We start from the raw sequence: 14,221 nt of genomic DNA, 5'->3' as shown, positions 1-14,221 counted from the left end.
ATACTGATGGGAGACTGAGCTGGCCCTGAAGGCCTCATCATTTATGTGAATTCACTGAGAATACAGGTTTGTCTTCTACCACACACTTTAATGTTGGAGTCTCCACAGACACCAGAACATCACCGTATGAGTGTAATTCATTCCGAGACCAGGCTCGTTTTGCGATTTATTCATTTTACAAACCAGTTTTCCCCATTGAAATGAATTGAAATACAATTAATCCATTCCTGCACCCCCAAAAAACAGGCCAAAATAATTTAAGGGTTCTTAACACAGAAAAAGCACAGTTGAAAGAAAATAAAAATTATAAACACAAATAAACTGGTTTTGTTAACTTATTTACCTTAAAGATGAGACGATCAGTGGGTGGAGGATGAGGAGGATGAGGAGGATGAGGAGGGTTATTCACTGGGAGGAGAATCTCCTTCCATTAAACTTCAGGAAGTTGAATTTCTTGTGTTGTCTTTTCCCGTCATGTTCTTTCTTTCCTCACTTTCATCTGTCTGCACTTAGGGAGATTCTTCTCCACCTCCTCTTCCAGCTGAGTTCTGGTGCTCCTGAAGGTGACATGAACCTGTGGAGGCTTCAGCTGTTGGAGGAACACCTGCTCCTACTTAGGGCTGTAAGAAAATATCAGTTCTGCAATATATCACAATATTTCACTTCACAATGCTGTCAATATTAAAAAGTACTGTATCGATATTTTTAGGTATTTATTCAAATGCAGATACTGTGGAGGTTCTTTTTTTTTCTTTATTATTATTTAACACTTTTATTAAATAATGTTAGTTCCTTTGCGGAATCGCACAAAAATAATCTTATGTTGGTTATGAACTAATAGAATATGAACATTTGAGCAGGATCTTGTCTGTAAAATATGATTTAAGTTTTAACAGGAAAATTTTATGATATATTAGATCCTGTTGTGATTAAATAAAAATGTGTTTAGTATTTGTGCATATTTCTGGTGTAATTCAATTCTTCCAAGAAATCTTTTCAAAAAAAGAAACAAAACCAATTAAAAAATTGCCTTTTAAACAGTATCATGATATATTGTGATATATCGTATCGTGAACCTAGTATTGTGATTTGAATCGTATTGCAAGGTTCTTGCCAGTACACACCCATACTCCTGTGGATTTACACTCATATTTACAGACTAAAATTCTCCAGAGCTGCAGCTCATAAAGCAACTTTCTTGTACTATGGTGAACTCGAACCGTCAGGTTCCACTGTACATGATTTAGACTAGAAACAAACACACAGAAGCACATTCCGTTTATTTCCACAGTTTTAATAGGATTGTATTTACATAAATATTTCGGGTGTGAGGGGATACAAGTGCCAAACTGACATGTGTTTGTGCACATGTTACTTCTTCTCGGTGGACGTGTCTCCAGCCTCCAGAGTGGGAGGGGCCTCCTTGGGCTCTCTGTAGGCGGGGAAAACCTCCCACGGTGTGTTCAGGTCAAACTTCCTGAACTCCTGAGCCAACTCGACAGGTTCAGCCACAACACGCTTCAGCTCATCGTCATAACGCACCTGCACATGTGACAGAAGCATTTGCACATTAATATTCATGTTCCACACTCACAACAGGAACGTTAATGTAGCGTTCATCACATTCTGCAGACAGAACAGGACCAGGAACACACTCCTCAGTAGGGTTGTGTACTGGCAAGAATGTGGTGATACGATACCAATCACAATACTAGAATCATGATACGATATATCACAACATATCATGATACTGTTAAAAAGGCAATTTTTTGTTTGTTTCTTCTTTTAAATGATTATTTCCTGGAAGAATTGAATTACACCAGAAATATGCACAAATACTAAACACATTTTTATTTGATCCCAACAGGATCTAATGCTATATCACAACATGTTCCTGTGTTCAAACTTAAATTATGTTTTACAGACATTACAGTTTAAGATCCTGTTCAAATGTTCATGTTCTATTAGTTCAGAACTAACATCATATTATTTTTTTCCCAACCAAGGAACTAACATCTGCATCTCTCAGACAGTAAAAAGTGCTTTTAGGATGCTTCAAATAACCATTATTTAATAAAACAGTGTTAAATAATGATAAAAAAATAAATAAATAAACAAAAAAGAAAAACAAAAATGAACCTCCGCCATATCTGCATTTGAATAAATACCTACAAATATCGATAGAGTACTTTTTAATATCGATACAGTATCGTGAAATGAAATATCGCGATATATTGCAGAACCGATATTTTCTAACACCCCTACACCTCAGCATATCTTTATCATATTCAAAAGGTCCCACATGTTCCTAAATGGATCTGACCAATATTACCTCAACGTATCCAGACAGGGGGAAGTCCTTCCTGAAGGGGTGACCCTCAAAACCATAATCTGTAAGGATCCGTCTTAGGTCTGGGTGGTTTGCAAAGAAAATGCCAAACATGTCCCATACCTGAGAAAACATGCAACACAAAGGTTTACATACCGAACACATCAAACATTAATGAACTCAAACTAATGTGTACATGATCCAAAAAGGCAGTGTAGTGTTTGGCCTGTTGTGTTTGTTGTACTGACCTCCCTCTCGTACCAGTTGGCAGCTTTGTGAACAGACACGGCAGAGTCCACTGGAGTTAACTCGTCTGTGTATGTCTTCACACGGATACGAGAGTTGTACCGCAGAGACAACAGATTGTACACGATCTGCAACACATACAGTGACAGTGACCAATCAGATAAAAGGCCTGTTACAGCAGCTTGACGAATGTACGGTACTGATCTGTGAGCTAGGAGTATACCTCAAAGCGGTTCTGTCGTGTAGGTATGTCAACAGCCGTCAGGTCGATCAAGTTCCTGAACTGGCCGTTGGTGTGATCTCTAAGGAAGGTGAGCACTGGGATCACACCGTCAGGATGGATCATCACCTCCAGCTCATTATAACATGTCACCTACACACACACGACACAAAACCTCATAAAAGAACACAAACAGGGCTGCAACAACTCACTGACGGGTGGTTACTGACATCATGATGTGTATCCCACAGTATGTAGTCCCATATAGTGAACGATTTATGGCTAACAATATGTGATTCTTCATGTACTACTACTTCAAAGTGGTGTAGTTATAAGAAAAAAAAACACTACAGTTCACACCTGAGATTAGAGCTGAACAAGGAGAAGTAAAGGGCTTGGATGATGTGTAGGGTTTCCTCTCTGTATGGTCTTTTTAAGGTCTTGACCTGAATTTGTCAAGTGTCTTGAGATAACCATGTATTATGACTTGTGCTAAATATATAACGAATTGAACTGGAAAGAAAAAACTTTGAACACATCCAGCTTTCCCTCAGGTTTGACAAGTAAAACTTGCAAATATCAGGCACTGCTACATGTTTAATGTGTGTATTTTGACTGTAAATGTGAGGGATTTCTCTGAACTTGGACTGACCTGGACCTGCTGGATGTACTTGGGCATCATCTCAGCCACATATTCTCCAAATGCCACCAGGTGGTTGTGAGCAACAGCATCTTTCGGCCGAACAGTGGCTGCATAGAGACAGATCAAGTTTAATGTTAGACCTCTGACATTGAGACAAGTGTGTAAAGCAGCAGCCACATTCAGGTTTCAGTGTGACGGACTCACGTTTGACATCAGAGCTCTGGAGACGACTCTGCTGCTGGATGACACTCACGCTGCGATTCAAAACTGAAAGCAAACCAAGAATATACAAGAGATAGACTAAACAAGCTCTTAAGTGACATGTGTTCAGTCAGAAATAGCATATTTTCATGACACTCAGCGCAGACTGAAACCTTAGGTAAAATAGAACCCAAAAACCACATCATGAACTGCTACAGTAAAGTTTAGAATTGATCGTGATTCAGTGAAGGATGTTACGGATGTGCATTTGAATCACTGAGGTTCAAACCTACATACAACAAAACATTGGAATACATCAAATATACCCTTAAGACAAAAAAAGCACAGGAACTTCTCATTCCTGTTTTGCGCCTTCTAGACGATACTGACCAAGAAATCAGTCTCAGCACCGTCTTTAAAATACGTCCAAATGCATGTAGCAAGGAGCAAAGAAACTGGCAGAGGAGCTGGGACTGAAGAGACACAGGTGTATCATTTACAGAAGTCTTTGCTTTTCATACAAACCACAGCAGAAGCAGGACTCTTACAAGTCAAAGCTGTCTTTATTCCAACATTATTAAGTTATTTAAAATAATCAAATGCTGGATCAAACTTGGCCATTGAAAATTTTTAATATTTATGAAGACATCCCAACATCGTCTATTCATACATGAAGCCACAATGTGAAATTAATTGTAAAAATTGATCATTGATTTATGTGAAAATTCATCTGACATAAGATCCTTAAATGGTAACTGTAACCAAATACCAGACAGATTAGATGATATTTAACAGATATGCATTTAAAGAACAGTTGATTCCACTGCTCACTTCTCAGATGGGAATAATCTAAATACTAACCTGACCTGATAACATAAGATGACAAGGCCATTTATCAGTGTGTTATTTAATTAGGAAAAATATATAAAATGATCTCATCAAAAGTATTATTTCCTCCCTGTGGGCAGATACTAAAAGTCATCGTCATTCATGAGCATTCACATCTATTCTGTTGGAAAAAGCATGGAATCGTCTTGAATTCTTGTTGTAATTATATACATGTTTAGTTTAGTTTATTTCCAATGTGCAACAAAACCAAACAATCCTACTTTGTCCTTATGAATGAAACAGATTATAACAAAACAAGACAAACAAAAACTTATACATATGTATAAAAACAAAGTATGACTTAATTTGCATATTCAAAAAGGAGTGGGAGGAAGTATAATTTATTTCATCCCACCCCTTCTCCACACAACAGTCTATCATTTAGTTTCCTATCAGCATATGAAAAATCAAGTCCTTTGGATCAGTTAACCTCACCTATCATCTTCACACACACTTACACAAACATGCACATCTATATTGACATACCAGAAAAGTAAAATTAAATACATAAATAAATATATACATACATCCTTGAAGGCAACACAAAATGAATACAAAATAAAGTAAATAATAAGACAAACTGAACAACAACAGCAATCAAACAAAACATAAACAAATCGACACACACACACACACACACACACCCTGTAAAAACAATGACATGTGTGTCTGTATGTAACCAATGTTGTGTCTGTCTATAAGCACAGGTGTCAAACATTTGGCCCAGGGGCCAAATCCGGCCCTCCAAAGGGTCCAATCCGGCCTGCGGGATGAATTTGTGAAATGCAAAAATTACACTGAAAATATTAACAATCAATGGTGTCAAAATAATTTTAATTCAGGTTCCACATACAGACACATACAGTCCAATTAGATTTTAAGTGGATCAGACCAGTAAAATATTATCATTATAACCTATAAATAATGACAACCCCAAATTTTCTCTGTTTTTTTGGTGTAAAAAAGGAAAATTACATGAAAATATTTACATTACAAAACTATACTTTTACAAAATATGTAAATAACCTGAACAAATATGACCAAACGGAAATGTCTTAAGAAAAGTAAATGCAATTTTTCCAATATTCTGCCTGTTACTAAATGTTTTGTGCGATTGTAATGCAAATGTGTAAATGATAAACTGATAAACCGAGGCAGAATATTGTTAAAATTGCACTTGTTTTTCCTCAAGACATTTCAAATTGTTCATGTTATTCAGATTTTTAAGGAAACTTTGTACATGTAAACCTGATCATAATATAATTTTACTTTTTTCACTTATTATTTCACTTGTCCGGCACACTTGAGATCATATTGGGGTGAATGTGGAACTGAACTAAAATGAGTTTGACAGCCCTGGTCAATAGTGTTCCTCCAGAGTTAATGTTGTCTCCAAGAAGCTCATGGATGATCACGACTTTAATTCTGTGCCCCTCTTGTGTATCCGTAAACTGCGTTCTGATATAACACATGAAACGAACTGTGGAAATAACAAATCTAACAAACACTTGCAACCCGTAAAAGACGTTGAATAATATTTGAAAACACAGAAACAGCCGCCGTGTATTTACCTGACTGAGCCGTGCTAGCATTAGCATTAGCATTAGCATAAGCTTCGCCAAAGGTCAAACCAAATATGGATGACCGTTAAAATTATATCCCTTGGTTTTCAGTGACGCATTAAAGTCAAACCACTTCAACAGTCTTCACGGTGCAGACTGAGTCCGCACAGACAGCAGCTTTTATAAAACTCACCGTTAAAACTCCGTCCCAGTCCTCCACGGACCAACCGCACCAATGAGGCCGCCATGTTGGATCTCCTCCTGTTCTTCTTCGTTGGTTTTACTATTGGGTTGGAATCAGCTTTATTGCACATGCGCACCAGCTACTGGTCTGGAGTATGGGTCAGGAGATGACTGTAGAGTAGAGAGGTCCTCCAGTGTCACTGCTGTCCCAGTGTTCCTGCCAAACTGTTTACATGTCCCTTTTGATTGTACTTTTGACCTAGTTTTCTATCTGCCAACAAACAACATTGATGTTCAACCTGAGAGTTTGTTTTGTTTTGCTAATGGGCAGGGACAGTGGTGTAGTGGTCCCTGGAGAAGTGGGGATACTGTCAATTTTTGGCTTCTTTTTTTTTTTTAAGTCAAGAAAAATGCTCTGTTTTAGAAACTGTGACATGTTAGACTACTCTGTTTAGTTTACCCCAAAATCCATCAGTAGTATTTGCTCACTATTATAAACTTATCATGAGTTGATCAGGAGCAGTTTGTAGGTTTTACTGGACACACAAGCAGCTGCATGAATGGAAATAGATTCAATATGAGGCAAACATAGGAGAACGTTAGCCTTTCATAACGTTAGCCTACTGGCATAATTGAACTACTGGGACAAAATCTCTTCTTCTCTAAATGTGCAGTTATATGGCCAGTAGTTTAAAACAGTGACGCATTTGGAAACCACCTTAAATCTTCCCTCAGAATTGGCCTCTTGGAGGCAGTTCTTAAGTTTAAAATTTGTTTTGACTTTAAGACCATGTATCTCAATGATTTAGACGAACTCAAGTGTACTAAGAGTGATAAGTGGTTATTGAGATTACTCTTAATGGCAAGTAAGAAGATCCTGACTAGAAAATGGCTGAAAAGAGACATACCCACTATAAATGACTGGACTGATGTAGTGTACAATATATATGTCATGGAGAGAATCACATTTAATTTAAGACGTAAAACTGATATTTTTACTGAAAATTGGTCAAAGTGGCTCACTTAAATTGTAACTGTGAGACCGGACTTTGTTTAGTTTCAAAGGACCCTCAAACTTTACTGTAAAGGGAAAAAAATATATATGGGTATACGAGTATATTAATGCATGTGTGTGATGTATGTATACATGGACTAGATGCTGCTCTAAGGCTGGACTCTCCCCTCTGTTGTTTGTTTTGTATTGTTTTGTTAGTGTAAGTATTTGTGTTATGGTTTTCTTGAAAGCAAAATAAAAAGTAAATTAACCCTCCAGTATCCCGTCCACCAAGGCCCTTACTAAGCACCAAGTGTGCCTTTTTGGCACACTTGTGGAATAATGTCAAAATTTTTTTCATACAGTTTGTTTTTAATTCTTTTACACTTTTTTCTATTTCATCAACTTCAGCCATAAATAAAAATACCAAATACTCAATAACTGTCACATTTTTTAACCCTTTAAATGCTGTGTTTTTAATGTAAACAAACCATTTTTTTGGATGCAAAAAAACACAAAAAATTGATTTTTTTCAATATACTACATAAAAAGTGGATCACATATTATTTGATTTTTGCAGCCTGGCATATGTCAATGATTAACTCCAACACTGGTTAATTTGCATTATTATTTTTGGCGCTAGGTCAAATGTTCAAAAATACTAGCATCTGTCTCCCAAGTGTGCGTAAAATGCACACCTATAAATCAAACTATTAAACATTATATATTGATTTGTTTTTCTGCTCTCATTTGATTTTATTTTCATAAATCAAGGTCAGCCCTAATCATACATATCAAATGGAAAAAATAGTGCGTTTTAGGCACACTTGGGAGACAGATGCTAATCTTGCAATTTTCTTTTGTTTACAATGTGCACATTTTAGTTAGTGGCCAGAATTTTAAAGATCATGCAAAAATGAACAACTTTTGAATTCTAACCTTATTTAAATTGTGAAAAATAATGTGAAGTTTTTTAAAACGAAGTACAAAGTGTGCCTAAAAGGTGCACCTGGATACCACAGGGTTAAAAAAAAAAAAAAAAAAAAAACTTCCCTCAGAGTTATATATTCCATCAAAGTAGGTTCTCTCGATGTGTGTCACTCACGTGAAAGACGTTTATTCTGTCTTTCTCGTTCATATTTCCAATAATCATACATCTTTCAAAGGGACTTGCAGTGACCTGTCAATCAACTGGGGCGGCACTGGCACCTGAGGTGTCCAATCAGGTTCCAGAGGTGGACAGGACTAAGTTAATGACATTTTCCTTGGCAGGACCCGCCCTACTCTGCCTCTGATTGGCTCATCAGTCCTCATGTCTAAAGTCAATCAATCTAACCAGTGAAGGCAGCGAGTACTAGCCAATTAGAAGCAGAGTACGGAAAGGGGAAAACACGGACAATTTGGCTCAGATACGACTGAATGATGCACATCGGGGGGATTTAGAAGTGGGTATACCCAATGCTGACTGAAAAATAAGTGGGTGTACTCCATATGCCCCTGTATACCCTGGACTACACCACCGGTCAGGGATCCAGGTGGGAAACTCAGCTCTTTTTGGAGAACCGGCTCTTTTTTTGACTCTAAAGTGGCTCCCCTGACTTTTTTGTTACTTAAATTTACCAAATTAAGTGTAAAATAATGTAAAAACATACATTATAGCAAATGTTTATTATTTATATAGCTTTATTTTTACACTTCAAAACACACTACAAAAATAAATACATAAACAAAGGAGCGGTAACAGTCTCAGCAGACACACTGGTACCTTCATTAATCCTTGCGCATAGTTTATAATTGCACTGATGGATGAACAGTTCCCATATGCTCGTGCAAGTTGTTTGTGGAACCTGCTCTGTATTATTTTTATTTTTTTTTTACATTGTACAGTCTACACTCTACTCTTCTGGTATTAAAATGCATCCAAATTTGACTTCTTTTTCTTTCACTCATTTGTCTCCCCTTTGCAGCATGTAATCTTTCGCACGTACTTCTCTCACTTTCACTCCTGTTTCATAGACACACAAATGCCACCACACATCTCGACCAATCACATGGTTCTTCAACAGAAAAGACGAGTTAAAAAAAACTAATCGACTCCCAATCCAGAGCCGGCTCCCGCAACTCAGTTCAAACATATAAGAATAGAAAACATACTCTGCGTTCTTAAACCATTCACTCTTTATTGCCAAATTATTACCCACTATTCACCTGTTACAGCAAACCTGTAACATATATTCATACTGAGGTAGTTTCCAGTGGGACTCTGCTGATCACAGACCAGACTGTTGGAAATGCAGTATTTCTGACTTCATTAAAAACTGGAACTGATGAACTGGACGCTAAAGTAATAAACGCCTAAATCCATAAATCTATCAGTTACAAAATCATGATCTGAACATCAACTGTCTGTCAACTGAAGTGTATGTGTGTGTGTATATTTATTTCTTTATTTATTTCTATCCACTATTATGCGGCCTCCATTAGCGTCAAGTGTCAGGTTCTGCTTTTACTGTATCTGTAAAACATCCAGCAGGTGGTGACTCACACATCTGTCTCTGTTTTCAGTCTTTCCTCTTCATGTTTAAACAGTGTGAAGTCACAGCTCATATATAATGTTTATGCAAGAAAAAATTGGCACAAAAGACACAAAATAAACTTTCAAATCTCTTGGTTTCAGTGGGTGGGCCTGAGGAAGACCGTCCCCTTCCTTCTCTCTCCTGTTCCGTCGTATTCTCGGTCCTCGTCCACGTTTGTCAGCTCTGAGCCGTGGGTCCACACACCTGTTCGTAGTATTTACTGAGCACGTTGAGCTGCGACGGGCGGATAATAATGTGAGGTCGAATAGATGCCAGTTTATCACGAGCCTCCTCTGGACTAAAGCAATGTAACTGTAAAAAAAAGACAAAACCAGCAGTGAGATCCTGACTGTACCGACAGTTTAGTATCAACTAGGGATGTAACAATTAGCCGTATAATGATAAACCACAGTAAAATTGCAGATGATTAGTATTACCTTTTAAATTCTAATTATCATGATAACCGTGTTCGATTATCGCACTTTTAGGGGAAAAAACCCAATGTAAAACTATGCTTTTATGTCAAATATTCAAGTATAGTTTTAATTGATTACAATTTTGATTTTCTATACCTACTTTTTGGAACCAATATTCACTTTTAAAGTCTTTGAAAAGGTTCGTTAAACATCTTTGTGTTATTTATGCAATAAAGTATATACATTTTTCAAATTGGATTTTATATTTTTTTGTGTTTTTTGGCCTTTTACGTTGATATAGTAGGTTAAAGTGAAAAAATAATAAGCAGATGATATAAAGTTGTGCTGAAAAAAAAATCCCAAACATGAGTATAATAAACATTTGTTTATATAGTATATAAAGGCAAACTCAAAAGTACTGAAGAACGGCCAAAATAGGCTCAGACCACTAAGGGTTGACATTTGAATGTTTCTGCAACAGAAGGTACACTATATTGCCAAAAGTATTTGCTCACCTGCCTTGACTCTCATATGAATTTCAGTGCCATCCCATTCCTAGTCTATGGGGTTCAATATGACGTGGGTCCGCCCTTTGCAGCTATAACAGCTTCAGCTCTTCTGGGAAGGCTGTCCACAAGGTTTAGGAGTGTGTTCATGGGAATTTTGGACCATTCTTCCAGAAGCGCATTTGTGAGGTCACACACTGATGTTGGACAGAAGGCCTGGCTCTCAGTCTCCGCTCTAATTCATCCCAAAGGTGTTCTATGGGGTTGAGGTCAGGACTCTGTGCAGGCCAGTCCAGTTCATCCACACCAGACTCTGTCATCCATGTCTTTATGGACCTTGCTTTGTGCACTGGTGCACAGTCATGTTGGAAGAGGAAGGGGCCAGCTCCAAACTGTTCCCACAAAGTTGGGAGCATGGAATTGTCCAAAATGTCTTGGTATGCTGAAGCATTCCCAGTTCCTTTCACTGGAACTAAGGGGCCAAGCCCAGCTCCTGAAAAACAACCCCACACCATAATCCCCCCTCCACCAAACTTTACACTTTGCACAATGTGGTCCGACAAGTATCGTTCTCCTGGCGACCTCCAAACCCAGACCCGTCCATCAGATTGCCAGATGGAGAAGCGTGATTGGTCACTCCAGAGAAGGCGCCTCCACTGCTCTAGAGTCCAGTGGCGGCGTGCTTTATACCACTGCATCCGGCGCTTTGCATTGCACTTGGTGATGTATGGCTTGGATGCAGCTGCTCAGCCATGGAAACCCATTCCATGAAGCTCTCTGCGCACTGTTCTGGAGCTAATCTGAAGGCCACGTGAAGTTTGGAGGTCTGTAGCGATTGACTCTGCAGAAAGTTGGCGACCTCTTCACATTATGCGCCTCAGCATCCGCTGACCCCGCTCCATCAGTTTACGTGGCCTAACACTTCGTGGCTGAGTTGCTGTCGTTCCAAAACACTTCCACTTTCTTATAATACAGCTGACAGTTGACTGTGGAATATTTAGGAGCCAGGAAATTTCACGACTGGATTTGTTGCACAGGTGGCATCCTATCACAGTTCCACGCTGGAATTCACTGAGCTCCTGAGAGCGACCCATTCTGTCACAAATGTTTGTAAAAGCAGTCTGCATGCCTAGGTGATGATTTTATACACCTGTGGCCATGGAAGTGACTGGAACACCTGATTCTGATTATTTGGATGGGTGAGCCAGTACTTTTGGCAATATAATGTACATTGTGCCAATTATTTTATTTGTTTGTTTGTTTTTTTAAATACAACTTGGTTAAATTATTTCAGTGTGTGTATTAGTACTTTTTGAACATTTTGAGCACAATTTCAATAATACCGCAATAATAATGATAACCGTGATAATTTTGGTCACAATGACCGTGATGTGAAATTTTCATATCGTTACATCCCTAGTATCAACAAAGACGTTTTTCAAACTATGTCTAAGTGCTTTAAGGCAATACAAGTTATGAAGTTTTAAATAAATTGTGAAACAGGAGTGAAGCTGACCCAGGACTGACCCGTATCAGATATGCAGCCACCAGGGTGGCGCTGCGGCACCGTCCAGCCTTACAGTGGACGTACACGCTGGTCCCTCTGTCTCTGTGCTGCAGGGCAAACTCCACCCCTCTGTGAAGGTTCTCCAGAGACGGAACCCCGGTCAGATCCACGGTCCTGAGTCTGAGCTGCTCCACACCCACGGCCTGCCATTCCTGCACCGGTGGAAAGACACACCAAACACACCCACAGGTGAGACAGGCTGAACTAAACAAACGCACCCCTGTCAGGAGGTCGTTACGTCCACTGTGAATGTTGGCGTCACCTCGGCAGAGTTGCAGAAGTATTTGGTTTCATAGTCCTCGTTCATGGTGATGACCCCCCGGACATTTTCTGTCTCCACCAGCTGAAACAACCAACACTGTATCACTTACACTGAAAACGGTTTAGATTAAACAATAAAAAACTGACTTACAATGTTTTAAGATGATTTTAACCATACAGATCCCAGTGCCACTTCTGTGGTAGTTCCCAGGTGATTTTTTTCTCTATAGTTAACGTTTCTTGAGCAACTTGTCATCATTTATTGTGAAATAATCTTCTGTATTTTGCGTTTTTCCAGTGAAAATCAGGTATTTTCCAATACTTAGTTCACTGATCATACAGATGTTCATTAAAGCTCAGATTAAACTTGACGGTAATTATACCAAAAAACAGAGAAAACTGAAGAAAAAGTGTCTTTTTCAGTCCAGTCTGTCATTAACTGAACATAAACCCAGTGTGTCCATCCACTGGCACTGATCCAACTGCATGGGTTTTACTGGGGAATCAATGTTGGAGAAGATGATGGTGTTTCCATGGTAACTACGGAGCCTCTGAACATCCAAATATGGTCATATCTAATGACCATGAAAAGAACTGTATTTTACACCAATTATTGACATGGACTGATAGGATTAGTGGGTCAACAGGAATTAAACAGTTCAGATCAGGAGATGGTTTAGGTTAAAAGTGGATGTTTTAAAAAAAATAAAAAAAATCATTTGGGAACTGTCATAAAAGTAGCACTGACCTGAGCAGAGACAGAGGTGCACAGGAGGACTGGGAGGACAAGAAGGACTGGGGGGACAGGGAGGACATGGAAGACAAGGAGGACAGGGAGAGAAGCTGCACTCACAAACTCTGGGAAAACATTTGACCCATTTAGAGAAACTGCAACAAAAATATGGATCTGACCCTGACCCTGGTACCGATACTATCAGTCTCCAAATGGATCAGTCCAGTCCTACTGTTCTGTGGTCTGTGGAGGACTCAGACCCAAACATACGGACCTGTTCGGTGCCGGACCGGAAGGGCAGTGCTCCCAGCAGAACCGTGTCGTCCACCCGGTCGAACCAGCGGCGGGAGCTCAGCCTCTCCATGAGGACATTATAGGCCAGGGTGGGGTAGAACAGCACCCGGGCCAGGACCGACATGGTTCCGGTTCCACCACCAGACCCGCTCTCAGATACAGGGTCGTCCTTCTGCATGTCACTGCACACACACTGTGTTCCGGTTCCTTCTTCTTCTGTTCGGTGCTTTACCGCCGCCTGGTGCCCGGATGTATCTGGAGCTGGAACTGGAACTATAACTGTATCTGAATGTATCTGTAACTGTAACTATAACTGTATCTGAATGTAACTATAACTGTATCTGAATGTATCTGTAACTGTAACTATAACTGTATCTGAATGTATCTGTAACTGTAACTATAGCTGTATCTGAATGTATCTGTAACTCTAAGTATAACTGTATCTGTAATGTGTAACTATAACTGTATCTGTAACTATAACTGTATCTGAATGTATCTGTATCTGTAACTGTACCTGTATCTGTACAGGGTGGGGAAGCAAAATTTACAATGAACATTTAGTTGTTTTTTCTCAGCAGGCACTACGTCAATTGTTTTGAAGC

At 39.0% G+C, this 14,221-nt stretch overlaps 2 protein-coding genes across 2 annotated transcripts; both read right to left on the bottom strand.

The window, feature by feature from the left end:
* Positions 1 to 1,265: 1,265 nt before the first annotated feature.
* On the bottom strand, positions 1,266 to 6,385 carry ndufs3 (NADH:ubiquinone oxidoreductase core subunit S3). Its single transcript, XM_030131025.1, has 7 exons — positions 6,283 to 6,385; positions 3,643 to 3,705; positions 3,448 to 3,545; positions 2,799 to 2,948; positions 2,578 to 2,703; positions 2,333 to 2,452; positions 1,266 to 1,542 (listed from the first exon to the last, which is right to left on the bottom strand). The coding sequence occupies exons 1-7, from the start codon at positions 6,335 to 6,337 to the stop codon at positions 1,372 to 1,374; spliced, it is 783 nt and encodes a 260-aa protein (XP_029986885.1). The 5' UTR covers positions 6,338 to 6,385; the 3' UTR covers positions 1,266 to 1,371.
* A 2,748-nt stretch (positions 6,386 to 9,133) lies between these two features.
* On the bottom strand, positions 9,134 to 13,821 carry ptpmt1 (protein tyrosine phosphatase mitochondrial 1). The gene is made up of 4 exons (XM_030131287.1): positions 13,600 to 13,821; positions 12,594 to 12,674; positions 12,292 to 12,483; positions 9,134 to 10,154 (listed from the first exon to the last, which is right to left on the bottom strand). The coding sequence occupies exons 1-4, from the start codon at positions 13,795 to 13,797 to the stop codon at positions 10,020 to 10,022; spliced, it is 606 nt and encodes a 201-aa protein (XP_029987147.1). The 5' UTR covers positions 13,798 to 13,821; the 3' UTR covers positions 9,134 to 10,019.
* Positions 13,822 to 14,221: the final 400 nt, after the last annotated feature.

The sequence above is a fragment of the Sphaeramia orbicularis genome, chromosome 3, assembly GCF_902148855.1.
Source record: "Sphaeramia orbicularis chromosome 3, fSphaOr1.1, whole genome shotgun sequence".
Taxonomy (NCBI): Eukaryota; Metazoa; Chordata; class Actinopteri; order Kurtiformes; family Apogonidae; genus Sphaeramia; species Sphaeramia orbicularis.
The sequence above is the reverse complement of the archived record's forward strand: the minus strand, read 5'-3'. Positions and strand labels throughout refer to the sequence as shown.